Source organism: Rhodamnia argentea, chromosome 10 (assembly GCF_020921035.1).
Source record: "Rhodamnia argentea isolate NSW1041297 chromosome 10, ASM2092103v1, whole genome shotgun sequence".
Taxonomy (NCBI): Eukaryota; Viridiplantae; Streptophyta; class Magnoliopsida; order Myrtales; family Myrtaceae; genus Rhodamnia; species Rhodamnia argentea.
In genome coordinates this window covers 21,873,710-21,899,767 of record NC_063159.1, presented here as the reverse complement: position 1 = coordinate 21,899,767, position 26,058 = coordinate 21,873,710, and the positions used below count along the sequence as shown (strand labels likewise).

Below are 26,058 nucleotides of genomic sequence, written 5' to 3'. Positions count from 1 at the left end.
ATTTTCGTCGCAAATTAGTGACGAATTATTTTTCGTGGCTATATTCGTGGCTAATTAGCGACTAATTTTTTCGTCTCTATTTTCGTCGCAAATAGCGACGAATATTCATTTTGTCGCTATTTTCGTTGGAAATTAGCAACGAATTTTTTCCGTCACAAATTTTTCGTGGCTAAATCCATGTTTTTTTGTGGTGCAAGTAGACAAGTTCTTGCCAAAAATTGCATCGCATAAATTCTACTCTCTATTTAGTACATCGAACTGCAGTGACGGATTCATAATCGCTCGGGGAAATGCTCTCTACAGTTCAGAACTTGGAAAGCAAACCTGCATTTGAAATCCTTCGGAAATTGTAAACGGGGCCAACTTTGTTTTCTGAGTGAATTTAGGGGCATCGATCCATCTTAACTCTCCAGCATTCTTTATCCATCTTACACAAAAGCAGAGATAATGCCCTATCTAAATGATTCCTGAACAACGTTTCGTTTCCTGGCGCAATAAGAATGCTCGTTGCAGACGCCGCCATGATCAACGATGCGCTTAGAAAAAGTTTCAACAGCAAAGCCGAGAGGTTCGACTCGAAATTTTAGGATCGAAGCCGCTTATATTGGAGATAGGATTCGTGCATTTCTCAAGCTCTCCTAACCTATTCAAGTTTACATAGATCTCGCCTTCATTTTCTCTTGTGAAGAATAATCAGCAATTTCTTTCTAGAAGTAAAAGAATCAGAAGCTTAAAAGGATAAATTGTTGAGGGGGCACATAAATTTAGACATGTGTACATGCTATACAATATAGCTCACCTGGAGGAAGATGAAACTAAGGCTTGTGCAGCTTGCCGTAGGCTGACTCTCATGTACAAGCCCTGCAGGAAAAATCCATTAGTACTCATACTTTGGTCTCAATATTTCCTTACACAATGTCTAATGGATGCATGAAATGAACCGCGTGACGATCAAATTGGACAATCCATGGATTTCGTTGTGGGATTTTTCACTCCAGCCAGGATAAGGACATTAGCTTTCATGGGTATGTGTGAATTGTGTCAATGCAGACTTAACCAAAGATGGCAGGGAAAAAATGATCCTTGTTCACTTAAACCTCAGAGAAGGTGAAATACCAAAGTTTTTCAGAATCAACTTAATTCAGAATAAGTTAGCCAAAAAAGGGGGTCGATTAGCATAAGCTGCATACATTTGTAGTATGGATTGTCGCTCCAGTGGTCATGCTGATGTTCTGATCAGGAACCAGCTCAAAGTTCATGCGCTCCACAACGATTGCTAGAGCAACTATAGCTTCTAGCATAGCAAACTGGTCCCCAACACATTTACGTGGTCCTCCACTAAATGGTATAAATCTGCAAATTCCCCTTATCATTGCGAGTATACATCCATGCCAAGATCCATAAGAGCAAAATACATCAATGCCAAAAAGAGGAAAGAAACAATGATCTATCATTCAAAAAAGAAGAGGGAAGAAACGATAACCAAGAGGCAGAATCAAGTTTTGAAGCCTGTGCACTCGGCTCAAAAGATTCAAGGACAAAAAGAAACCTGAAATCGGTATTAGTTTCATTAGGCAGTGGACCTTCCGTGTAAAATCTCTCTGGCACAAACTCCTCTGATCTCTCCCAGACCTAGTATATTCGATACAGAATAGCACACAAACAATTCATGAATCAGAAACGTTTCGAGAATTGCTTCCCAGTGCAAACAACTGCATAAGACAGGGTGCTTTTGTTTAGCATCAAGACAGTATGGAAACAGAATTCTATCTGAATCTGACAACATAAGTAAGAGGCATCAGCTTCAACAAATTGATTGCAAGATGTTGCTCCCAACTTCATCAGGGAAGCCAAAACAGTCGCTAAAACAAAACAAGGTTATTTCGAAGGACAGCACTCTGGAGAGGAAAAGGATGAAGCTCGGTCTACGAAACTAAATCAGCCCAGACAAAAGTACAGAGATTCCCTTCAGTTCAATAGAAGGAAGCTAGTCTTATTCATACTAACAATATTTAGTACTTGATTTTAAAACCAAACATGGATGATGATTGATGAAGTTAAACATAATGATGAAGAGTTGGGGACGCAAAATGTTCTGACCTGCGGAGAGTGATGAATGTTATAAACAGATATCATTATGTCTTGGCCTGGATTGACCTTGTAATTCCCTGGAAGGACATCAGAAACCATTGCTCTTCGTATCAAAACCTACAATAATTTTTTAAAATAAAAAATTTTGGGACCGGGTCAGCCTTAGGATGAGAAAAGGAAGAAAAAGCCTACAGGAAGAAGTGCAACCTACAGGTGGATGTGGATACAAGCGCAATGACTCGTTAATGCAACATGTCAAGAACTTTAGTTTCTTTATATCTTCATATGTAGGAGGCCTTCCTTGTAAGACTCTGTCCACTTCTTCCTGGGCTTTCTTCAATGATGCGTCATCCTTAACATTATAAATATCAAATCGTTAATATCAACCAATTGCCACTAGCTATAATTCAGAAGTTCCATCCATCTGTAAAGAAAGAGAGTTAAAATTGAAGCGTCACAAACATATTTGCCCACTCATATGCATAACAGAGGTTCTAAAAGCACAATATAACCAGATGTTCATAGGCCCTGTTTCGTTCAGCATTTGGCTAAGGGACTTTGAGAAAATGCAAATACCTTTGAGCTAAAGGCCTTTTTCAAAATGCAAGTAGTGTTTGGTAAAGTGCATTAAATATAGACTGTAGATCCACTTTGCCATGTCTACTTTGCCTAAGTCATGTCAGCAATGAGGTGATACTCCTAAGACTTTATTCTATCGGGGATTTGACTTGATCTTTGTCCTATTTCATAACACAAGCTTTGCTAAATCTGTAGCAAATGGGATATGAAAGTGGCTCACATCGTGCCAATATAACAATATTGAACCAGTAGGATGAAAGCCTTTTCACATACTTCCAAACCAATCAAAAGATTAACGTGGAATGTCATGCTGTTGCAACATTTTGCCTTCTCCTTTTGTGGCTCTGGGTTCTCTGCCTTCGCCCAAAAAGCTTCTTCACGAACCAATGTTGAACTCTCGTGGTTGTGTTGTGTTGTGTCCCATCACCACGCCGATCACCAGCCCACTTCCAAAACCCATCAAGACAATTTTCCAGTCAAGTTCTTCGAACCAGGTCCCTGGATCCTCTTTGGCGAATGCACCAGATGGTGGTGCTGGTGGCGCTTCGGCAGGATTTCCGCATTTCTGTTTTTGAGGAACCCCACACAATCCTAAGTTCCCTCCATAAGAGTCATTGTCGAATGTAGTGAACTGGTTTGCTTGAGGTATGGGCCCAGAAAGATGGTTGTTTGACACATTGAAGAAAGCAAGGAAATTCAAGAGATTTTAGTTCGGTCATTTTCGCTAGGGACGAAGGGATAAAAATGTGAATGTGATCGTTATAGTGTCTATTAGACTGTATAATCTCGGGAATTAATTGGGTGCCATTGACAAAATTGCCAAAGAGATAGAGTTTTGGAGACGGTGTCCACACGTTAGTTGTATTGAACAGCTTATGCGAAAGTGACGATCCTCATTTGATAAAATAAACTTGAGATTATCCATCTTCATCATAGAAATATCCGGTTTCGGACAGCTACCAATAAGTACTAAATAACTAAAAGATTGACAGTTCATAATGATCACCAAGAAGGTCAATGGAGGGATAGGAAGAGAAATCATTCGTCACAGTAGTAGGAATTGAGAAGTTTCCACGATCGTTGCAGAACTGGAGTAAAAGAAAGATGGAAGGCAGCTTGTACAGCAGCCGAGCAACCAGACCTGTAAATTTTATCAGCATCCCCGCGATTTAATTTAGGAAGCATAATCTCTATGATTAATGCTATTATCACTTCGTATAATTCATTTGATGCCTGTCCTAACGGGGTGACATGTATACTGACTTACAGGAGGTGCAAGACGCTGAGTAATAAAAGACAGATGGATGATAATTACCAAGTGCAGGTTTAAAAGAGCCTCAACCCGAAAATTAAAATAACGGCAGTAGCACCACATATCATACTAACAATGTGTGGCCATTGTCTCCAGTAGAGCATCATCATTAGTCCCTCTTCCAAGACACTCTCTCACTTCTGGAACTCCAGCACAGCATAGAAATAATCGATGTACAGTACTTGGAAATGAGGGAAGCCGGCAGAGAGCCCGAGCTGCTGGAATTCCTGTTCGGTCCTGTGCTTGCCCTTGGCCCTGTAGATGGTCATCACGAAGATGTCGCCCTCGAGAAGTGCGCGAGTCCGGTGGCTGTCATCCGAGTGCTTCGGTAGCACCGGCTCGCATGCGATCAGCTTCCCTCCCTCAGGGAGTGCCTTGAAGCAGTTCTCCAGTATCTGCTTGCACTCGTCGTCCGTCCATGTCGTCAATATCCACTGTGACCACAAATTCCATCCTTGGTGTTAAAAAGCACATGGCTTTATTTAGCAAAAGATATGCACAACGCATTCGCCTACTATTCTTGATATGGTCCTACTAATGTCATCATCGATAGAACAAATCAAACTCAGCAAAGACTAAAATTATAGGGAGAGTTTGATTATCATAGGCTACACATAATTTAGCTTGGACCATATACGCCAGGTCTAGCCAAGATCTTTCCCAGCAAAAGGAGAGCAGAACCCACGGAATCATGAAAAGTGAAACTTCCACCCAAAGAATTCAGAATGTGGACTCTGATTTCTTCTCTAGATGGTGCTAACTGTCGAACCAAAATCCAAGAATTTCTCATGAGAACTGTCAGGTGAGTGAACCGTCGCCTAAAATGCACCAGCAGGGTAATTCCATAGCCTAATGTGGTTGGTTTGGATGTTGGGCCAGAGGGTGTACATAAAAGCTGAAGGTTCTCATGATCGAAAAATAAGCTACATACCCACTTCATCAATTATTGCCGACATTTGAAAGAGGACCCGAAAGGAAGAACCAACAGGTTACATTACGCTCATCACTGTGGGAACATGAGGCAGCAGGTACCGTCTGTTCTATGCCGTACAGCTTGGTACTGCACTCACTCGTCCATCTCTGTGGTATCAGAGACTCACTGGATGAACTAGGTATATCATAACATGAGGCCATCATTGTGTCTGGTACAGATCGATATCAACATCAAAGCCAAGAGAATGGCTTGAGATGTATAAAAAGTGTTTGTCACTTGTCTCGGCTCGATCGAAAAGAATAAAACACTCACTCACGAGATGGGGCGAGCGTGTGTAATATGGAATCGTGTGAATCATTTGCTTGTAGTTTTCTAGTACCAGAAGTGCTCATAAAGGTGGAATTTGATCGAAAACTGAAGACCAATGTAAACTATTCTCCGATATTTACATTAGTGCCTAGTTGTACAGATTGGGAAGAGGACACAATCAGAAAAGAATTCATAAAACTCCATCACATCAATTAAAACTCTACCAAGGAAAGCAAAAGGTGGATTTCCTACTCCAGCAGAAAATGTATCAATTAACCAACGCAATTTAGCTGTTGTAGCCTTTAAGTCATTAGATTATACAGACATATACGATCATCAAGTCCGAGGCTGGCAAACAGCTGTTTCAGGCGAACTTCATTAAGTTTTAGTCCATGTTGGAAGGAAATAAACAGCAAGATGCGAATTCCTTTTGTTGTTGACGAGATTGATTGCAGCGAAACTATCTAGCAAGTGAAATATAACCAATACCAAACATGGGGAGTTCAACGAACAACGTACCCTCATGAAAATGGCATCACCAGCAGGGACGGACTTGAACATGTCACCACCAACATGGGTCACCCCTGTAAAATAGCGCAGCTTTAATTAATCTTCAGCCACCAGAAGACTGTTTTTATCCTCTAGAGAGGGTAGACGAGAATAGGATAGTGAGAAATTCGTGTTTTCTTGGGCAATTCAATTTAGACTCCTCCATTTCTTGATGGATTATGGTGAAACAACTCCGATGTATTCTGTCCTTCTCCTAGTTGACTTGTGAAAAAGAACATGAATGTGTCTCGACTCCATTAGATTCCATTCGAGCGGCGAACGGACATGTTTCTCTGAATCTTGGAGCACCATAAATTTCAAGCTTGCTGAGGTTTCTCTTTTTCAATGGGAAGGTTACGGTGGAAAAAAGTAACAGCTGGAAAACCAGTTCTATGGTAGCAAATTGCCAGGTCTTCTTCAAAGGGCTCTTGATGCAGCAAGAATTATGGCATGCGGGTGGAGATCAGGTCAGATTGGAAAGAGCAAGTGACCAATAAAAAAGACCCTGCTAAGTGTATGCCATTTGCTTATTGAAAAAACGTAATGGTTCACTCTTTGCACAATTTTAAAAAAATCACTTATTATGTGCTGGCTTTGATAACTTTGTCCCCGTATTAAGGCTTCATTTATTTCGTGAAAAATGTGACCTTTTGGAAAAATATTTTCAGTGTTTGGCTACAACATGAAAATAAACACCGAAAATAAATAGGAAAATATCTTCCGCCGTTTGGTTCGAAAAATCTGATTTGATTTTTCTCGAGAAAATTACCAAAAAATTTTAAATTTTGATTTTTTTTCTTTCTCTGCCGGTCGTCGGCCACGACAGCTAGCCACAGCCGAGAGACAAGCTCACCCAAGGCCGGTAAGGCTCGAGCTCACCCATGGCCAGCCATTGGTAGAGGAAGAAAGAAATGAGTCAAGGAAAACATTTTTCGCCAATTGAAAGAGCGCATTCAAACGTAAGGAAAATGATTTCCTCTTTTTGAAAAGATGAAATCATATTCTCTCCTCTTTATTTGACCCAAACCAAGCACATTCTTTCTTGTGCACTCCTTTTACTTATTTGTGGTTTTGGTTTTTATTATATTTTTCCTTTTTAAAAAAAATTGAATTTTTAATTATTTATTTATATTTATATTTTTTCATTTTAAATATTTTTCAGTTCATTTTCAAATTTCAATCAAAAACCGAAAAAAAAACTGTCATTTTCCTGAAAAATAACTTGATGTAAAACCATTTCTAGAAACATCGCATTTTTCGCAAAACGCGGAGCCTAAGACTTGACATCCTACTTAACGCGCTCATTGACCAGGCACATTAAAACATATTAACCTTGCTAAATTCGCCAAAAGAGCATCGGACGCGATGCAAAAGATATTTCTTATGCCACCTTTGTATCAATACCCTTAGGGCCCTTGTTAATATATATTTAACAAAGCTAATGTTCAAACTCTGGTCACACACTTTCTTTGTACAGTTAACGTGTTGAGAGCTGTAATATTTCCTTAATGATCGACTAAACAAGTGCCCTAAAGGCTCTCCCTAGAAGGATTCCTCGTTTGGGTTTCAAGTCATTGTAACTGGAAAAAAGAACAAGAACTACATTTCCAAGGTAGTGACGAGTGAGAAAGGCGCGAATAACTTGACACTTAACTCTGAATTTCGTGTCCTGAGATGAACTATCGTTTATTGCGTTTTCGATATATGGCTCTTGAAATTTGTTGTCTTTACGTAAAGTAAAAGGAAAGCAAGAAGGAAAGCATGCGGGAATCTCACCAGGAATAGGAGGCGCTTTGGCCACGACCTCGGGCAAGTCGAAGTTGATCCCTTCCCGGACGTGCGCGTGCTTCCGCATGATCATCCGGAGGCAATCCCCCGCGCTCCCGCCCACGTCGACCAGCCTCCCCACCCCGGAGAACCCGTCGTAGCCGTCCAGCACCGCCTTCATGAACGGCACGGACACCCCGGACATGGCCCGCTGCATCAGCTCGTTCATCTCCGGGTTCTTCCCGTAGTGGGCGTACGCGGTGTCGCCGTTCGCCTTCACGAAGGGCGCCTCGGCCGGGTCCACCACCGCCTCGTGCACCAGGGGCCACGCCCTCATCAGCGCCTCCTTCTCGTACGACAAGAAATTTATTATTAAAAAAAAAAAGAACTGCATTTTTTTTGGTGCGCACAAGTACCGAAAGATTCGGCTGCTCATTGGCCGGGATTTTAAGCCAAACTATTCTGAATGATACCGACGTCCCGCCAATCTTCGCCGTGCTATATTATTAACTACACACTTATAAGAAGATAATGAGTTAATTAATAGCTTAACCTATGTTGGGACGGGTCGGTCCACACACCCCGAAATAATGACGTCATGGAAAGGAGAATACTTACCTAGATAGTGCTCAATCTGACCATGTGAATAGACCACGCGGAAAGTCATTTGTCCTCTTGCTCTGAATGTGGCAAGTGAGTTTATGCTAAATCACAGCCATTGTCTTTCCTTAGTCAGAAAAATTCACGATAAATCCTATCATTTATTTTTTTGTTCTCTCTCTCGTCTTTCGGCCCACGATAGGGTACAATTTTTACGTGTTTGGACTCGCGCGCACCGGCCGATAACCCGAGTCCGTAGTCCGTCTTTTTTCGCACCCGAAAAGATGCCAAAATTGAACCATTCCATCGTGGAGTTCGTGACCCACATCTCGGTACGATTGATTAAGATGTCCCTCCACTTTGACGAGGGGGAAAAAGGGGAGAGAAAACAACGAAAATAGTCGCTACTTTTCCACAACCCAATTTGAATGGTTCTTATCGCTTCATCGTACCACAAGAATGATTCACTCGCACGGCACCTTTGTCGGCTAGAACTAGACAACGTCGGTTTCTGGTCCTATGGAGCTCTCGCCGCCCGCAACACGACGAGTCTCCGGGGATGCCGGGTCATGCCCCGATCTTCAAGAGCTCCCCAAATTGTGTCTTATGATTAAGTGCGATGTCCACATGTTATTTATATACACGCGATCCAATTAGATAAAGAATTCTCGTAAAGACGATAGAGAAAGAACCGAATATGGATAAATGACACAAATGCTTTCTAAACTTCAGTACAATGTGCAATGTAATCCCCGAACTTTAAATTTATCCAACGTAATCCATGAACTTTAATCTAATATTTATTATGATCCTTAAACTTTTAATTTGTTCAATGTAGTCCTGAAATTTTCATATATGTTCAATATAGCCCCTGAACTATATAAAAATGTCCAATATAATCCTTTCATTGATGTCACATACGAGGCAATTCATATTGTCTAGGGATTAAATCGGAAATGTGCTAAAAATTCAAGGACTATATTTACCAAGTTAAAAAGTTCAAGGGGCTAGCGAGGCAATAGGCTCCTACAGTCAAAGCGACGTTAATGGATCACGGCGTCGTCTTCTTTTTTTTTTTTTTTGGGAGCACTCGAGAGAAGAACTCAATAACTGTTGCGGTACTAGTCGACGGAAAATGAGGCAATCCTGTTCCTATGCAGAGAACCAAATGACGATTCTTCTTCCGATGCTTTGTGCGATTTAGTGAAGCGAATCTCTCCGACGATCTTTCGACTCAGTTAGACCCAGATTTTCATTTTTCTTCCAGAAATGATTCCGGTTACCACGACGATAGGATAAGTGACGATCGATCGGAAATGCGGATGTACGGACTGAGAGAGCTTCGGCGAGTTCGATCTTACCTGGTGGTGCTGGAGCACGTAGGCGGCGTACGACAGGCCCTCGGCGTCGGTGACCAGGGTCTTCCCGACCTCGGTGAGAGAGTACCTCCTCTCCGGGCATCCGGAGGGGGCGGCGACGTGCTCCTCGAAGACGCCGTGGCTGGCGAGCATGCGGAGGAGCCTCTGGAGGTTCTCGGCGTCGCCGCCGCCGGCTGCGGCGGTGGGGAGGGAGCGGGCGAGGATCTCGGAGGCGGAGAGTGGGGCGTTGGAGCCGCCCTGCCAGAGGGCGTCGGGGACGCCGAGGCGGACGACGGCGTTGAGGGACATGGGGACGCTGATCATGTTGGCGAGCTCGAGGATGCGGAGCCTCGCGGCGTTTCGGGCGTCGGAGGTCTCGTCGTCCATGGACGGGAATGTTCGCTTCTGGTGCGAGCTTGACTGGTCAGCGGTGAGCGAGGAAGAGAGAGAGAGAGAGAGAGAGAGAGAGAGAGAGCGTTTTGTGTGTGTGTGTGGTGGTTTAGTTATTGGGCGGATCAGCCGTGGGGTGGATTCGCAGAGAGAGGTTTTAGTTTAGGTCACGCCCATGTCACATGAGGTCCGCCGGAATCCTTTCAAAAAATACCATGGAATCGTCAAAGTTTATATTTAATTTGTCTAAGGAATTAATTTGCAAATAACAAAATGATTTTTCTTCTCTCTCTCTCTCTCTCTTTTTTTTTTTTTTTGGTTTCATCTTTGTTAGTTAGTTTATTTATGATATGATTTTTATTTTTGGTAAAGATTTATGATATGATTTTAGTTAGGCAAAACTCAAGTGTGCTCGGTTCGTACCTCATTCGCGAAATGGAAAAGAGACGTTTCAAATCCATCCAAATTGGTTCTTTTTTAAAGCGCATAAAATTGGCTCACCAGATGCGTATATTAAATGACGTGGCAGACTACAAGGCGGTCAATTAAATGAACATGTCATAATAACGTCACTTAGCATATGATGCATAAACCGACGTAAGGTTCATTTGTTTCACAGAAATGGAATTCTGCTAGAAAATATTTGAAACGAAATAATTTTCGGACAAAATGAATTCATTTTCCTACTTTGGCTTTACTTTGAAAATAATAGCATGGAAGTCATTTCCGAAAATGATTATGGTAGAATATTTTTACTTAATTTGAAAAATGCAAATCTATTGCATTTATCACGTGTCTAGTAAAGTGATTTATTTAATGTTGAAGAAATGATCAAATGGACTCAATTGACAAAACGTGAAAAGATTTAAAATTCAATTGACAAAATCAAAAGATTTAAAGACTGAATCGACAAAAGTACAATATATTCATGAATTTTTGGACAATTTCTCATTTAATGTTGTATTATTAACCTTAGAGGTATTGACAATTCTTGTATTTTTTTTAATAAAATGCAGTTTTTATTGGCATTATTTACGAGCCTCGCATGGCAATCTGTGCTGTAAATATGTAAGAAGCCACGTAGACAAGTTCTTGCCAAAAATTGCATCGCATAAATTTTACTCTCTACTTAGTAGATCGAACCGCAGTGACGGATTCACAATCGATCGGGAAATACTCTCTACAGTTCAGAACTTGGAAAGCAAGCCTTCATTAGAAATCCTTCGGAAATTGTGAAGGGGGCCAACTTTGTTTTCTGAGTGAATTCAGGGGCATTGATCCATCTTTAACTCTCCAGCATTCTTTATCCATCTTACACAAAAGCAGAGATAATGCCCTATCTAAATGATTCCTGAACAACATTTCGTTTTCTGATGCAATAAGAATGCTCGTTGCTGACGCTGCCTTGATCAACAATGCGCTTAGAAAAAGTTTCAACAGCAAAGCCAAAAGGTTCGACTCGAAATTGTAGGATCGACGCTGCTTATATTGGAGATAACATTCATGCATTTCTCTGAGTTCTACTAACCTATTCAACTTTACATAAATCTCGCGTTCATTTTCTCTTGTGAAGAATAATCAGCAATTTCTTTCTAGAAGTAAAAGAATCAGAAGCTTAAAAGAATAAATTGTTGAGGGGGCACATAAATTTAGACATGTGTACATGCTGTACAATATAGCTCACCTGGAGGAAGATGAAACTAAGGCTTGTGCAGCTTGCCGTAGGCTGACTCTCATGTACAAGCCCTGCAGGAGAAATCCATTAGTACTCATACTTTGGTCTCAAAATTTCCTTACACAATGTTTAATGGATGCATGAAATGAACCGCATGACGATCAAATTGGACAATCCATGGATTTTGTCGTGGGATTTTTCACTCCAGCCAGGATAAGGACATTAGCTTTCATGGGTATATACAAATTGTGTCAATGCCGGCTTAACCAAAGATGGCCTAATCCCAACCCCACATACAATGCAGGGAAAAAATGATCCTTGTTCACTTAAACCTCAGAGAAGGTGAAATACCGAAGTTTTTCAGAATCAACTTAATTCAGAATAAGTTAGCCAAAATAGGGGGTCGATTAGCATAAGCTGCATACATTTGTAGTATGGATGGTCGCTCCAGTGGTCATGCTGATGTTCTGATCAGGAACCAGCTCAAAGTTCATGCGCTCCACAAAGATTGCTAGAGCCACTATAGCTTCTAGCATAGCAAACTGGTCCCCAACACATTTACGTGGTCCTCCACTAAATGGGATAAATCTGCAAATTCCCCTTACCATTGTGAGTATACATCCATGCCAAGATCCATAAGAGCAAAATACATCAATGCCAAAAAGAGGAAAGAAACAATGATCTATCATTAAAAAAAAAAGAGGGAAGAAACGATAACCAAGAGGCAGAATCAAGTTTTGAAGCCTGTGCACTCGGCTCAAAAGATTCAAGGACAAAAAGAAACCTGAAATCGGTATTAGTTTCATTAGGCAGGGGACCTTCCGTGTAAAATCTCTCAGGCACAAACTCCTCTGCTCTCTCCCAGACCTAGTATATTCGATACAGAATGGCACACAAACAATTCATGAATCAGAAACGTTTCAAGAATTGCTTCCCAGTGCAAACAACTGCATAAGACAGGGTGCTTATGTTTAGCATCAAGACATTATGGAAAAAGAATTCTATCTGAATCTGACAACATAAGTAAGAGGCATCAGCTTCAACAAATTGATTGCAAGACATTGCTCCCAACTTCATCAGGGAAGCCAAAACAGTTGTTAAAACAAAACAAGGTTATTTCCAAGGACAGCACTCTGGAGAGGAAAAGGATGAAGCTCGGTCTACAAAACTAAATCAGCCCAGAGAAAAGTACGGAGATTCCCTTCAGTTCAATAGAAGGAAGCTACTCTTATTCATTCTAACAATATTTAGTACCTGATTTTAAAACCGAACATGGATGATGATTGATGAAGTTAAACATAATCATGAAGAGTTGGGGATGCAAAATGTTCTGACCTGCGGAGAGTGATGAATGTTATAAACAGATATCATTATGTCTTGGCCTGGATTGACCTTGTAATTCCCTGGAAGGACATCAGAAGCCATTGCTCTTCGTATCAAAACCTACAATAATTTAAAAAAAAAAAAAAAATTAGACCGGGTCAGCATTAGGATGAGAAAAGGAAGAAAAAGCCTACAGGAAGAAGTGCAACCTACAGGTGGATGTGGATACAAGCGCAATGACTCGTTAATGCAACATGTCAAGAACTTTAGTTTCTTTATATCTTCATATGTAGGAGGCCTTCCTCGTAAGACTCTGTCCACTTCTTCCTGGGCTTTCTTCAACGATATGTCATCCTTAACGTTATAAATACCAAATCGTTAATATCAAACAACTGCCACTAGCTATAATTCAAAAGTTCCATCCATCTGTAAAGAAAGAGAGTTAAAATTGAATGGTCACAAACATATTTGCCCACAAATATGAATAACAGAGGTTCTAACAGCACAAAATAACCAGATGTTCATAATTTGTGTGTTAGTTAACCTCAATATCTGTGAAAGTATCATGCCAATCCAAAAAATTGCCCATGACACAGTCTAAACAGCCTCTTCTATCTGGTAGGGCATAACTTAATGACCAAAAGGATAATAATACATGCAGACAGGATAAGTACCTTACTTAGAAGATACAGCGTCCAAGTCAGAACTGAACCAGTAGTCTCATGGCCAGCCACTAACATTGACAAAAGGTCGTCACGCAATTGCAAGCTCGAAACCTATAGGGGAATGGACAGTTGCATTGCAAACCATCAAGTGAGATGTGAGGAACGACCCCATTAAGGGCTCCTTTTATAAAAATAAAAGATAAGTGCCGAAAATTTAAGCACTGGATTTTAAGTGCAGAGAAATATAACTTGCTGAAAGTAGAAATTAAATGTTGTTTTATAATAACTTAAAACTAATGACTGAATGTTATTAAATTCTTATCATACATGGAATTCTGATCACTATAGGCATGTTTTAGGTCGTCCCGCAATTACAAGCTTGAAACCTATAGGGGAATGGGAAGTTGCACTGTAAACCATCAAGTGAGATGTAAGGAACGACCACAGTAAGGGCTCCTTTTATAAAAATAAAAGATAAGTGCCGAAAATTTAAGCCCTGGATTTTAAGTGCTGAGAAATATAATTTGCTGAAAGTAGAAATTAAATGTTGTTTTATAATAACTTAAAACTAATGATTGAATGTTATTAAATTCTTATCATTCATGGAATTGTGATCACTATTGGCATGTTTTAGCAATATAATTGGTAAGATTCAAATTGCCATCAATCACTTATAAATTAAGTCATCCCTTCCTTAATTATTCCATTAAGAGATTTAAGAGATTTTTTTAGCTAAATTGAATCTTATATGTCATTGTTAGTTATGTCTGTCTAATGATCCAGTTTAATTGCTTTGCCTATTCATTTGAAACTACAACATGTTAAACCTGTGAGCACCTGCACGATCTCTGCACAAAACAGGTACATACAAAAAGATTGCTCATAACTGACCAGCACAAAAAAGAACAGGTGGTAAATATGGATTTCGCAAGCTTGCTAGCAAGCAAGAATTCGCTTCCATCTTCAAACCACCAAGAAGAACATTGGAAAAATGGAAACAAAATAAAAACGCAAGCAGTATTTTCAGACATGGGCTCACTTCAGAATATTATCCAAATAAAAGTACCATGCCTGCAAATTCCAACTTCAACAAGACCATCAATGGAGTCAATTTTGTGCAATGCCCAAGGTACATGACAAAAGCTAGTCTACCATTCACCATGTGCGGTAAATTCCACCTATGGTCATTGAGAATTTCTAATAAGGTCACCGAACTTTGCTTTCAATTACTCAATGCACTAAAACTACATTTTTTTGCAATTGATTTTGGTTGGAATCCAACCAACTACTTCGACAAACTACTAATGTGGCAAACATATGGCAATTTTCTAACACCGAGTCTTTGCCAAGTTTCCACCCCATCAGGCATTTTAGTCAGGAAAGTAGGGCAAAATCCATTCAAAGTGCATCCATTACAAAATAATAATAATAATAATAATAAAAATAAAATATGAAAAATGAAAGTTTAGCACATTGACTAATTGAAATCTAAGTTCAATGACCTGATTACAAGTTCCACCACATTTTAGTGATTATTGGTGGAATTTACCCTCCAAATTTGATTGCACTTGACCATCATCTGAACTAGTGACAATCTGGAAGGAAAAAAGCTAAGGTATTATGCAAGAAAGCTGAGCAAAAGACATTTAAACAACTCAAGAGTTCTCGATTTGCAGTTGATGCCTTCAAACAGGTCTCAATTGCAGCTTGCAGTTCAATAAGATGCTGTTTTGGAGGGAAAACTCATTTAATAGTGTCAGTGACCAGATTTAAAGACAAATGCTTTAGAACAGTGGAGTCCCGAGATCCCAATTTGATGTTCCTGATGCAACTTATATACCAAAGAAAATGAGAACATCATCATATCAGGACTATTTAAAATAAAATGACAAGGTTTAAATGCAGTGGCAAAAGCCAACCCTAAATGCAGAACAGGAATACCTCTTCTCTGCTAGCAAGTAAAAAGCGAAGGATGCTTGGATCTGTTTCGTTCACATATTCCTCTTGATCAATTCTTTCACCTTCTGACTCCACTATCTCTTTGCACTTTGCAATAAGCTCTTCCACAGTTTTCCTAATTACCGCAACTGCTTTTTCTGCTTTTATTTGTCTTGGCACTATTTTACAGAGGAATTTTACCTGGATTAACAGCAAAAAATGTTCCAGATTTATGTACTATTCCAATAAGCAAAAGAAAAGGCGGAGCAACAAAACCTTGCTGAGAGACTTGCCTTCCAATAAGGTAACAAATCAGTTGAGCGAGCTTCTGCCTCTTTCAAAGCAGTGTAAACTGCATCAATAACTGGGCTATCAGCTGTTAGTGAATCAAAGTTGTAGTTGAACACAGAGAGACCAATTGCATCAAGAGTCAGTTGAGAAAAATTTTCCTCCATATTTACAGCAGTGCCGTCTAATGCAGCTGCTTGGAGTTTCTCCACCAATCTCTCCGCACATCTGCAAAAGACCCTATCTACCATCACAGACAAGTACTTCTTGTGAAGAGATGGAACAACAGCTCTGCGCCTTGCCTGTCAAAAGATTTTGGTCTACTAAGAGATACTAAACTTACCTACCATAACTGGGTTAAATCACTGTTCCATGTGCAAAGTTTTTATAAGCGGAAACAAAATAAGGGAACATCACAAGAAACGTAATGACAGCACAAGCATGATTAACCTTTACACAGCCAGAGCAACCACTGTACAACACGAGTAAAATCTGCTAACTTTTTACTCTTTTCTATTCATTTAGCGACCAAGTTGGATAAAAACCAGAACAACTCTGCAACTTGACTAGGTTTACGTCAAGAGTAAAGCTAAAAGTACTAAACTCATGCTTCCTTGGCAATGATGCGGTGACACATGGATAATTTGATTAACTCCTCAAACATGAAATTGAAGAAAAGTTGGCACAACATTACAACAAGTTCAAGCAATTCTAAGTATAGTACAAATAAACTATTCAACTAAAATCTAACTTTGGAGATCGTAGAAACTAAAAATTTTGTAATGCTAGAGTTACAAGAACTGATACAAAATTCAATTAACAGAGTGATATTTCAGGTTCCCGTTGTGTGTGGCTCGCTATAAATTGCTCTTGAATCTCGAGGACAGACAAATCCAGTCATTATCGAATAAAAAACTTTGAAAGCCTTAGTACACTTAATCTTCGTCCACAACTTCGCATTCCTATTCCTCATCTTTTCCCAAACTTCAACTGGTACTTACTTCACCATTTGCACATTCCAAGCTTATGCATCACGTGAGTTTTTGCAAAAGGGGAGATAAGAAAATGTCTAAACAAGCAACATACTTGCCACCATTCCTAAGACAACCAAACTGTTCAAACATTTCGCACCGCACACAAAACAAAAACACACGCATGCTACAACAACGACAAAGGACCCCACACGACATTACCGTCCAAAGCGGGCCTTCAGCGATGGCAAAACCCGACCCGAACAGGAACTCCGACACCTCGGCGACCAAACCCTTGGCATACTTCCCGTAATTCCTCAACACATGCTTCGCGATCGCGGGGTCGCTGACCACCACGAAGTTCCTCGGACCCGCCGCGAGCCGGTAAATCGGGCCGCACTCGTTCATCCACTTGAAGAGCGGCAAGAACAGAGCCCCGCCGAGGAGGTCGGACACGTCGTCGAGCTTGGCGCTGGCGACGGGGATCCCGGAGCTGTCGCCGGGGCGGATGGTGATCGACCGGCTGAGGGAGGTGAGCCAGTCGGGGCTGACCCAGGAGCTGGGCTTGGGATCCCCCACCTTGGGGCTTCCGGCGGGGGACTTCTTCTCGGCGGAGCATCGGATTGAGCGGGAGCGAAGAGGATAGAGATTGCGGGGCGAGGGAGGAGGGAGAGGAGAGGGAGAAGGGCAGAGAGAGAGCGAGACGAGCATTGTGTCGAAATGGCGAAGTTTTAAGAGCGATGAGTCGGTGGCGTCATGCTCCTCCGACCAGGGGTTGAAAAACGAGGAACCAAGTCAAACGTCGGAATCGCCAGAGGTCGAAGCAGGATCAATCTTATCCTTCTCTGACCGCCTGCAAGTGTAGCGACACGCATCGTGGCGGGGTATGAGCCTCCCGAACATAATTGCTCCTGCTGCTGCGCGAACGGCAGTTACACCAACAGTTCTGTTTTAGAAATTAATTTCTCTCTTTCTGAATTTTTAGGTGATTTTGAAGCAAAAATATATTTCAAAAGTAAAAAACAAAATTGTGAATAAACAGATTTCTGCTTCAGAAACATTTATAGAACAGAAATTCTATTTTAAAAGTGTTTCAATTATGTCTTAAAATATATCATTAGGGCTATGCAAAAAAAAAAAAAAAAATCGAACATTGCTCGAATCGGGTCGATTTTGGGCGATTTTCATTTTCAATTTATTGGAACCAATGAATATCGATGCTGTGTAAATCTGAAGCACCATATGATAAGTGATATGTTCTTGTCATCTTTATATGGTATCTCCCATTCTTGGCCGGCGAGGGGATCACCACCCCTGTTCTTTGGACCCCAATATTGGTCTAAAAGAAGAAATTGAAATCAAAATGGAAAAATTAGAAAAAAAAAAAAGAACATGTTTAAATAATGCCTTCAGAGACGAACTCATTTGTCACATCTACCTAACTGCATTTTCATATCCATAATTATCCTACTTTTGAAAATTTCCAGAGTGAAGGCCTACATTCATCTTCAAAAGCAAAAAGGTGTACGTTTTCGTTATTTACATGGTGTCCACAGTCCATGGATCAAGCATTCTCTTAAGGATTTTGGTAGAAAATACAAAAACCTAGATCTTATTTATTACTTCCATTTTCTCGTCCTCATCCATAACCCGACCCCAACCCGTCTACGCAACCATTCTTGTATGTTAGTGCGGCATTCACCTATGTCTCTACATTGCTTATGTACCACACACGGTCCTAGCCCACAATCCGACTCGACCAGGTGAGCTTCCTCACCGCTTCGGTGAGCTGGTCCATGGAGTTGTCCATCCTTAGAGGCAGCAATTTAAGAAGAAAAATTGCTAAGAATTGGAGTTTGGCTTGGGTTAGGTATTAATTGGGTTATGATAGGGTTAGGTCACATATAGGTAGCTAACATTGTATTGCATAAAAATGTAAATAATGACACTATAAGTATCATAACTTATATACGACGTTCACTTGAGTGGTATAAATTTTTTTAGACCACTTGAGTGCCATAACTTGTTAAAAATGTTCACATGAGTACCATAATTTTAATCATTCACTTAAATGCCAAAATTATTTATTCACCAAAGTGCTGAAAATCCAACGTGTTATAGTACTTGTGTTTGACACGTTTAAATATAACTTCTCTGCTGATAATATTGAATTTAATTTCGGACACCACAACCGATTGCCCCGCCCACCTTCCGCATAACCTAAGAACATGTCCCTTCTTGCTTTGCCATCGAGCTTACTATCACTACCACGAACATAATATGGGCAACCAAGTATTCTAAAGACAAAATAATCAGCAACGCTACCTAACCATGCTTCTTAGGGAGTCCGACATCCAATCACAATCGATGGAGATCTATTCATTAGGCAGCTCATCGTACTAAGCACATTCACTAGAAATCTTCTAACCATACCAGCACAAGAGAGAATTTTATGAGCTGTTTCTAGTAACGTTTTGCTCATCAACTCTGCAACATATTGAGGTTCGCTGTCATTATTGTGGTGTCTCAATATGCCTTCCTAAATGCAGAATTCGTTTACCATCTTCTAAAGAAATTCATGCTTTTGTCGGTTCTCACCTGCTTGATCGTTTTTCCAGTCTCCTTTTCGATCAAAGTTCTGAACCGCCCGATCTTGAACACAACATCAATCTTGTGCCTAAGCATAAACACCCGCGTTTTTCTTGAGTAGTCATCCACAACTGTTAGTATAAACTTAGACTCTTAAACCGCGATAACCTATGGACATCCAAGTGAATTAACTCTGCATTCTCCATAGGTTTTCTAATAGTCTTACTAAATTGCTCTTTCCGTTGCTAGTCTAAGTTACAACACTTGCTTACATTCAAATCCTCAGTAACATAATCACACATCAAATTCCTTTCACTTAGAACATTTAGGCTTCTCTTGCAAATATACTCCAAATGCATATGCCACAATTCAAATTCTTGAACAGATGTATCCAACGTCTCCACAGCGTAGTTCGTCAATGCCTCACCTTGAAGCTCATGCAAGCCACTATACTTGATTCCTTTCATTATCAACAAGGCATCTCGAACGACTTTTAGAACTCCACGTTTCAAAGTATATCAACACTCGCTTGAATCCAAGGCACTCAAGAAAATCATGTTCTTTTTCAACTTTGGAACACACCTCACTCCATTCAATATTCTCACAATACCATCATGCATTCTGGTTCTAACAACGATAACACCCACAAGATTGCATGTAATATTGTTCCCCAAATACACTTTATTATTATCCATGCATTGATAAATAGTAAAACAGTTTTTATTTGGTGTCAAACAATCAATTATCTATAATAGATAAGACATAATCAGCATTGTCCAAATTACCATTAGTTACAAAGTAAGATCATCAACAAACTCAACTCTATCATTTTTTAACTTACGACAATCCCTTCAAAGATGCCCCATCTTGCCACAACTCCAAAAAACAACTTCATCAGTCCTAGACCGACTACATTTGTCCAACTTTATATTACTTTTGCTAACACGAGTGCAAGTTATTCCTCTACTTTCACCTACTAAAGCAGTAAATACATCTTCACGCATTCTCTTCCGCCAATATCTTCACGTAGAATCAAATTGCGAATACCATCAAATTTCAATAATGTTGACCCGCAGGAATTATTAACAGCAATAACAGTAATATCTCAACTTTCGTGTAATGAGGATAATAGAGTTAAATAATGTACCTCATCTTTGTTGGGAATATCACTAATACGGTAATTGTTGAAAAATTTCAATCTTTTTTTGATGATAACAAAGACAATCAAATGTTACTAATGTGTGTATTGGTCAAGTTATATAAGATTATATGTACACAAGCTGAAATGCAGATGATCTTATAAAGGGCACCAAATGTTTGGAGTATTCTGCTAATTTTTAAGGTTGGTAGCCGATATCTAAGGTGAATAAAATATTGGACATTGAAGATATCTACAAGCTAGAAGGATATTCAAATAAGGTGAACAGTTGGATGGACCTTGATCGAGGGTGAACAAGTCGAGAAGAATGTGGATGTTTGTGATGGCTTTGAGGTATAAAGATCGGGCAAGCAACAAAAGAAAGAATGCAAAAGAAAGTGGAGGATTATATGAAAGAAACAACACATCAAGAATAGCAATGATCAGATATGGGAAAATCTTTATGGACTTGAGCTAATTTTTGCTCGGATCTTGATTATCATTTTGAGGATAGAAGAAAAGATGAATACATGGGTAGAACTTGCTAAGTTCTACATATATATCTTACTCTTTATCATTTGATGATATTCATAAAGTAAGATGATTGTTTATAATATGTACAAATAACAATGATATTCTCCGATTTCTGATGATGATTGCATACCGATGATGTTTGAAAGCCGATTATGATGATCTTGAGAAGTGAAAGCACTAGACAGGGGAGCAATAACGTTCTTGTCAATGTTTATATAAATTGTTAACATGTTGTCTCTTAATGCTTGTATTTAGATAGAGTTTCTTGATAAATGCTTTTATCCATCATCTCTTCTAAACTATCATAATATTTGTTTTGCTTGAAGATGTATGAACTCTCTTTCATATTTCAAAAGATCTTTTGAAATATATATGTTGTGTGACCATTCTCTGAAATATCCTCAATGTAGATCTTTATATTCCCCTAGCAATATCATATTTTTTTAAATGAATGGAGAGAGTTATTGTGATTGTATGCATCTATGTTACTTGATATACTCATTTTGATGCATATGTTGTTTGATCCACCAAACATGAGCCGCATTGCACATCTTTTCTGTTCCCTTGAGTATATTGAACATTAGGAGAGGTTAGAATATGAGAAAATGAGCTGAATTGCATATATATATATATATATATATATATATAGACACACACACAACACCTTTTTTATTATGAAAAAAAGGGGGAGAAGATTTAATGAATATGTATATGTCTTTGGACGGAGGAGTATTAGATCACATGATATTTATTCACTCCTATTTGAAACTCGTGTGAATAAGTACATTGTGTAGAAAGATGAGCCATCATAATGTTTGTACTTGCTATCTCTCGATTAATCATTGAATATCTTAATATTTAGATATTGCATTACATGCTTATTATGCATTGAACTGAATTCTTATTTTTGGCAAGATAAGCAAATATGTTTTACTTTTCATGCCCTCAAATTCAATATATTTTATTTCATGTTAAATCATCGGCATATTCAGAAAATTGCATTGTTATTGCCAAAGAAGGGGAGATTGTTGAGAATATTACCAATATGGTGATCGTTGAAAAATATCTAAGTTTATTTTTGTTGACACTTAAATTTTGACTAATCTTTTTCAGTTATTTTTACATAAAAATTAGAAATAATTTTAGTTCTAAACAAAAATCACCTCTCATATTTATTTTTAGCATACATTATATTTGCAATAAAAAATATACTCTCTTGGATGCTCATTTGGATACTAATTTGGATGCTCTCTTGGATGCTCAAAAGAAGAGTGAGTGGGAGAAATTATGAAGGTGAAAGGTGAGTAGAAGGAATTATGAAAGTAAATGGTGAGTGGAAAAATGAAATGAAAAAAAAAAAAGGATGTGTAGAATCCAAGAGAAGAGAAGTGGGCTATAAAAGGAGAAGAGCTCTTGAGAATTGAGGAGGGAGCTTTGGGGGAAGAAAGAAATTTGGAGAGTTTTTTAAGGGAATTTTCAGCGAGAAAAAAGAGAGTCCTTGAGAAAAACAAGAAGTGAAAATTCGAGAGTAAAGAAAAGAGCTTCAGTTGAGCACCATTTTCGACAAATCCCGACATACGCTTTGCTTGTCGTTATCCAGCAACGCCGCTGTTTGCCATCTCCGACGACTAGCCATAGTCATCCAGCCTCGGAACCCTAAAGCGAAACTACAACTTGCGTGTGAATAAGAGTTTGAGCAATAGAATGTAGTCTTCTCTACCTCGATCCGCAAAGATGTAATCATTTGATTTGAACATTTACTTGTTTATTTTGGGTATGTCGCATATCCTAAATTTTAGCATTATGTAATAAATTGCACGTTAATTTGTCTTGTAAATATTTATGATAGTCTGCATTTTCTTTTAAAAAAAATCATCCATGGCGTGTATTGTATGAAGTTCAATTCTTTACATTCTCATAAAAAAAAAACCAAAAAAATTGCACCTTTGAACCTCCAGTCATGATTCGTTAAATTGCCAAAGTAGACATTCTCCTTGAAAATGGTACCGAAAGGGCATTAATTAAAAAATTAGTATAACCAAGTCCCCAAACTCAAAATCTCTGGCTCATAGAAATAAAATAGTTTTCTCCCGCTATTTTATTTAAATTCCTAATCAACCTACCAAAAACAATTAGTGGCCACTCCGAATTCAAAACACATTGCATGTCAGTCACATTGAACCTTAAGTTGTGATTTGGTATGGGCTTGGGAGAGTCCGAGTTAGATTAACTAAATAATTAATCTAATAATCCATTAACTTGAAAATTTCTTAATTTTTTGTTCGCGACAGCTTTGGTGATAATAAAGACATTTAAAGGCTACTAATGTGTGTATTAATTAAGTTATACTACGTTCTATATGTAGATAGTTGTTCGACGCTGTTCTAAAAAAGGCGACACACGCCGCCTCCTGTTCCTCGATAGACTTCCCGAACTTTCGCTGCACATCTTTCATCGCTAACAGCTATTTATTTTTCCATCAAACATTCGCGCATGCTTGTTGTTCAAATATCGCCAAGACATGATATTGACATAAACATCGTCACAACTGATCTTTGGGTCCATTGGTGTTGTTTATAGAAAAATCGTGAGAATGACTTGCGATCCATTATCCAAGGATCCTCTTGAGTATCTTAGCATCCAAAGACATCTTGATGATAAATTGACTATGGTACCTCCAAGTCATCCCGAACACCTCGTCATCTTTAATTTGTTCTCCTTTTTGTCGAGATCTTCGTCCTTGTATCTAGTTTTCGTTGAACTCGGGTCATTAATATCATCACAATTTTTGTTGTGGCTATATCCTTTTGATTAAAAATCTAGATAGTTGATCAAGTAACCATCACCTTCCAGGAGTAAACATTTGCAAGATCTCTTACTCATTATCGGGATGTCCAGATCTTTACTAGGCTATTGATGTTGTTGACCCAATCTTCCACATGATCTATATAAGGCGGTTGTTCACACTTCTCTTTACCAAAGATTTGCTACTTTCATAGCAATCCGGTGACCCGATATTTCTTCCGGTCTTTCTAAGTATATTGGCAATTTTGATTCCATAAAGCTGATCAATTTCGAGGCCCTTCCAAGCTTTCCCGAACATCCTCATTCTAAGCTTATTCAGCATCACCAAGGTTCATCCATTGTGATCTTTATACTTTCAATCTATCACGAACGTCCCCATTATTCTCGACTTGTTCACCCTCAATCAAGGTCCATCCAGATGTTCACCTTATTTAAATATCCTTCCAGTTTGTAGAGATCATCAATACCCAATATTTTGTTCACCTCACCTAACAGCCAATGCTTCTCTATCAAACAATTTCCATTCAACTTGCTTCATTGATTATGGCTTCACCCCAGACAGGGGTACATGAAGTTTCCTTTGGTACAAATAATCCTCAACCTGCATGTTCCAGAAATCAAAATCCATTTAACAAATCCATCAATTCCTACTTTTCCTTCTTCTATCGCCATCGATTCATTTCAGCTCAGCCAAGCCTAACCTCGATACCAATTATTGCAAAAGCAAGTGATCGAATAATTAAATGGACTAAACAAGAAACTAAATAGAACACCAGACTTATGTGGTTTGGTCGAGGTGACCGACATTCACAAGGAGAGTAACTAAGAATTCCACTATAAATTAACCAATGTAATGGAGATTACAGTTATATTCGAGTCACTCAAATACTCTCAGTATTTTTTAGCCTCAATTATATCCAATAACTCACATAGTATTTAGCTCCACAATTACTCACGAAATAATATCTTAATCTCACGAAAGAATTAACAAAGCTTGACCCAAGATTTAATCGCCTTCAACTTTAAAAATTCTCAGACTTTTGGATGCAATTCAAAAATAAAGCTTGGCTTCACGAACAACACAAAGACCACTACCAAGTACAAAGCACCTATGGGACGTCACTCACAAATTGAGCATCAATGATACTCATTGAGAAAAATGGTGATCCTTCAAGACTCGGAAACCATTCCCAGTTTCTAGGATCAGATGGTCCTAGCACCGGTCCGATCTGATTCCCGGGTCCGGTCCGATTCCTAAGCGGTCTAATAAAAAGTAGTGGGAGCAACCTACCTCAAGGGACATCAAAAGGCAAACATGCATAAACAACAACAATCAAGAAACCAACAGCAGTTTAAGCGGTTTTCAAGCGATGAAGCACATCGTTTTCAACTCCTCTTGAAATAGGCAGATTATTCTTTCTATTTTCTCGCATAAAAAAACTGAAACGCTTCACAGGTCGCATGCTCGATCTTCGTGAACTCAGAAACCTCCAATACATAAATGAACTCCAACTAATGGAAAGGGGAAAGGGCCAAATTATATATGACAGAAATGAACTTCGACGATTTAGCGAAGCTTGAGACTTTCCCAATTTTTAGAAGTTTCAATAATCGGTGGATTATTATGTTTATATTTAAAAAAATAACAAATAAACAGTCTGGTCAGGGCGGTCCGATTTTTCCCTGAAATGGGGAATCAGACTGAAAATCACCAACTCCAATTTTGTAGAACAAGAAATCAGGCAGAATTGGCCGATCTGGGCGATTTCTAGGTCAATCCATCAGTCTTGCTAATCCCTAATATCATTGACAGACCAGATCCACGAACCTCTTCCGTTCGGACTAAGCACCATTAACGTGTAAAACAACCCATCATTGGAACAGCTCACTAACAAGCGCCAAGTATCTATCTATCTATCTATGCATTACACCACCCACAGTGACTGGTGGTTGTTGCCCAGTGATACAGCTGGAACTCCATTTCGTCCAAAAGCAAGAGAAAGCTGTCATGTAAAGGTGCCAACATTGGCTTGAATTCTCTCTGTTGGTCCAGAAGGCTAATCTAATAATTCAAAAATCAATTCGTTTGACAAATAATGGAAGCTGCTGGATTTGTTGAGAACTGCTGTTTTTTTATGAAGTCCAACCTTTTTGCCTGTGGTTATAGGGACGGTATTTGCGATCATCAGGTCTTCGACCAATAGGGTGTATAGCTTTGGCGCAGAGAGAGAGGGAGAGAGCCA

The 26,058-nt window shown here is 39.3% G+C and overlaps 2 protein-coding genes across 3 annotated transcripts; both read right to left on the bottom strand.

The window, feature by feature from the left end:
• Positions 1 to 569: 569 nt before the first annotated feature.
• LOC115735165 (carotene epsilon-monooxygenase, chloroplastic) lies at positions 570 to 17,607 on the bottom strand. Of its 2 annotated transcripts, XM_030666278.2 has the most exons (10): positions 16,972 to 17,607; positions 15,784 to 16,080; positions 15,494 to 15,691; positions 13,562 to 13,663; positions 13,101 to 13,241; positions 12,900 to 13,007; positions 12,349 to 12,431; positions 11,990 to 12,152; positions 11,574 to 11,635; positions 11,321 to 11,481 (listed from the first exon to the last, which is right to left on the bottom strand). In XM_030666278.2, exons 1-10 carry the CDS (start codon positions 17,458 to 17,460, stop codon positions 11,445 to 11,447), a joined length of 1,680 nt encoding a protein of 559 aa, XP_030522138.1. In that variant the 5' UTR covers positions 17,461 to 17,607; the 3' UTR covers positions 11,321 to 11,444. The 2 variants fall into 2 exon arrangements, with proteins under 2 accessions (XP_048127206.1, XP_030522138.1); XM_048271249.1 differs by lacking the exons at positions 11,321 to 11,481; positions 11,574 to 11,635; positions 11,990 to 12,152; ... (1 more) ...; positions 12,900 to 13,007; positions 13,101 to 13,241 and adding exons at positions 570 to 861; positions 1,191 to 1,353; positions 1,550 to 1,632; positions 2,101 to 2,208; positions 2,303 to 2,443.
• Positions 3,724 to 9,968, bottom strand: LOC115735185 (nicotinate N-methyltransferase 1). The gene is made up of 4 exons (XM_048271250.1): positions 9,503 to 9,968; positions 7,551 to 7,887; positions 5,745 to 5,809; positions 3,724 to 4,416 (listed from the first exon to the last, which is right to left on the bottom strand). The coding sequence occupies exons 1-4, from the start codon at positions 9,884 to 9,886 to the stop codon at positions 4,117 to 4,119; spliced, it is 1,086 nt and encodes a 361-aa protein (XP_048127207.1). The 5' UTR covers positions 9,887 to 9,968; the 3' UTR covers positions 3,724 to 4,116.
• Positions 17,608 to 26,058: the final 8,451 nt, after the last annotated feature.

What these genes read in the sequence shown, in the direction of transcription:
- LOC115735185 (XM_048271250.1), bottom strand. Translation starts at nt 9,886, where the DNA reads ATGGACGACGAGACCTCCGACGCCCGAAACGCCGCGAGGCTCCGCATC. An exon ending in CAAAGCGCCTCCTATTCCTG is followed by an intron (nt 5,810 to 7,550) that starts GTGAGATTCCCG and finishes GCTATTTTACAG; the next exon opens with GGGTGACCCATGTTGGTGGT. An exon ending in GTGATGCCATTTTCATGAGG is followed by an intron (nt 4,417 to 5,744) that starts GTACGTTGTTCG and finishes TTGTGGTCACAG; the next exon opens with TGGATATTGACGACATGGAC.
- LOC115735165 (XM_030666278.2), bottom strand. Translation starts at nt 17,460, where the DNA reads ATGCTCGTCTCGCTCTCTCTCTGCCCTTCTCCCTCTCCTCTCCCTCCT. An exon ending in CTGAAGGCCCGCTTTGGACG is followed by an intron (nt 16,081 to 16,971) that starts GTAATGTCGTGT and finishes ATCTTTTGACAG; the next exon opens with GCAAGGCGCAGAGCTGTTGT. An exon ending in TACTTGCTAGCAGAGAAGAG is followed by an intron (nt 13,664 to 15,493) that starts GTATTCCTGTTC and finishes ATTCCCCTATAG; the next exon opens with GTTTCGAGCTTGCAATTGCG.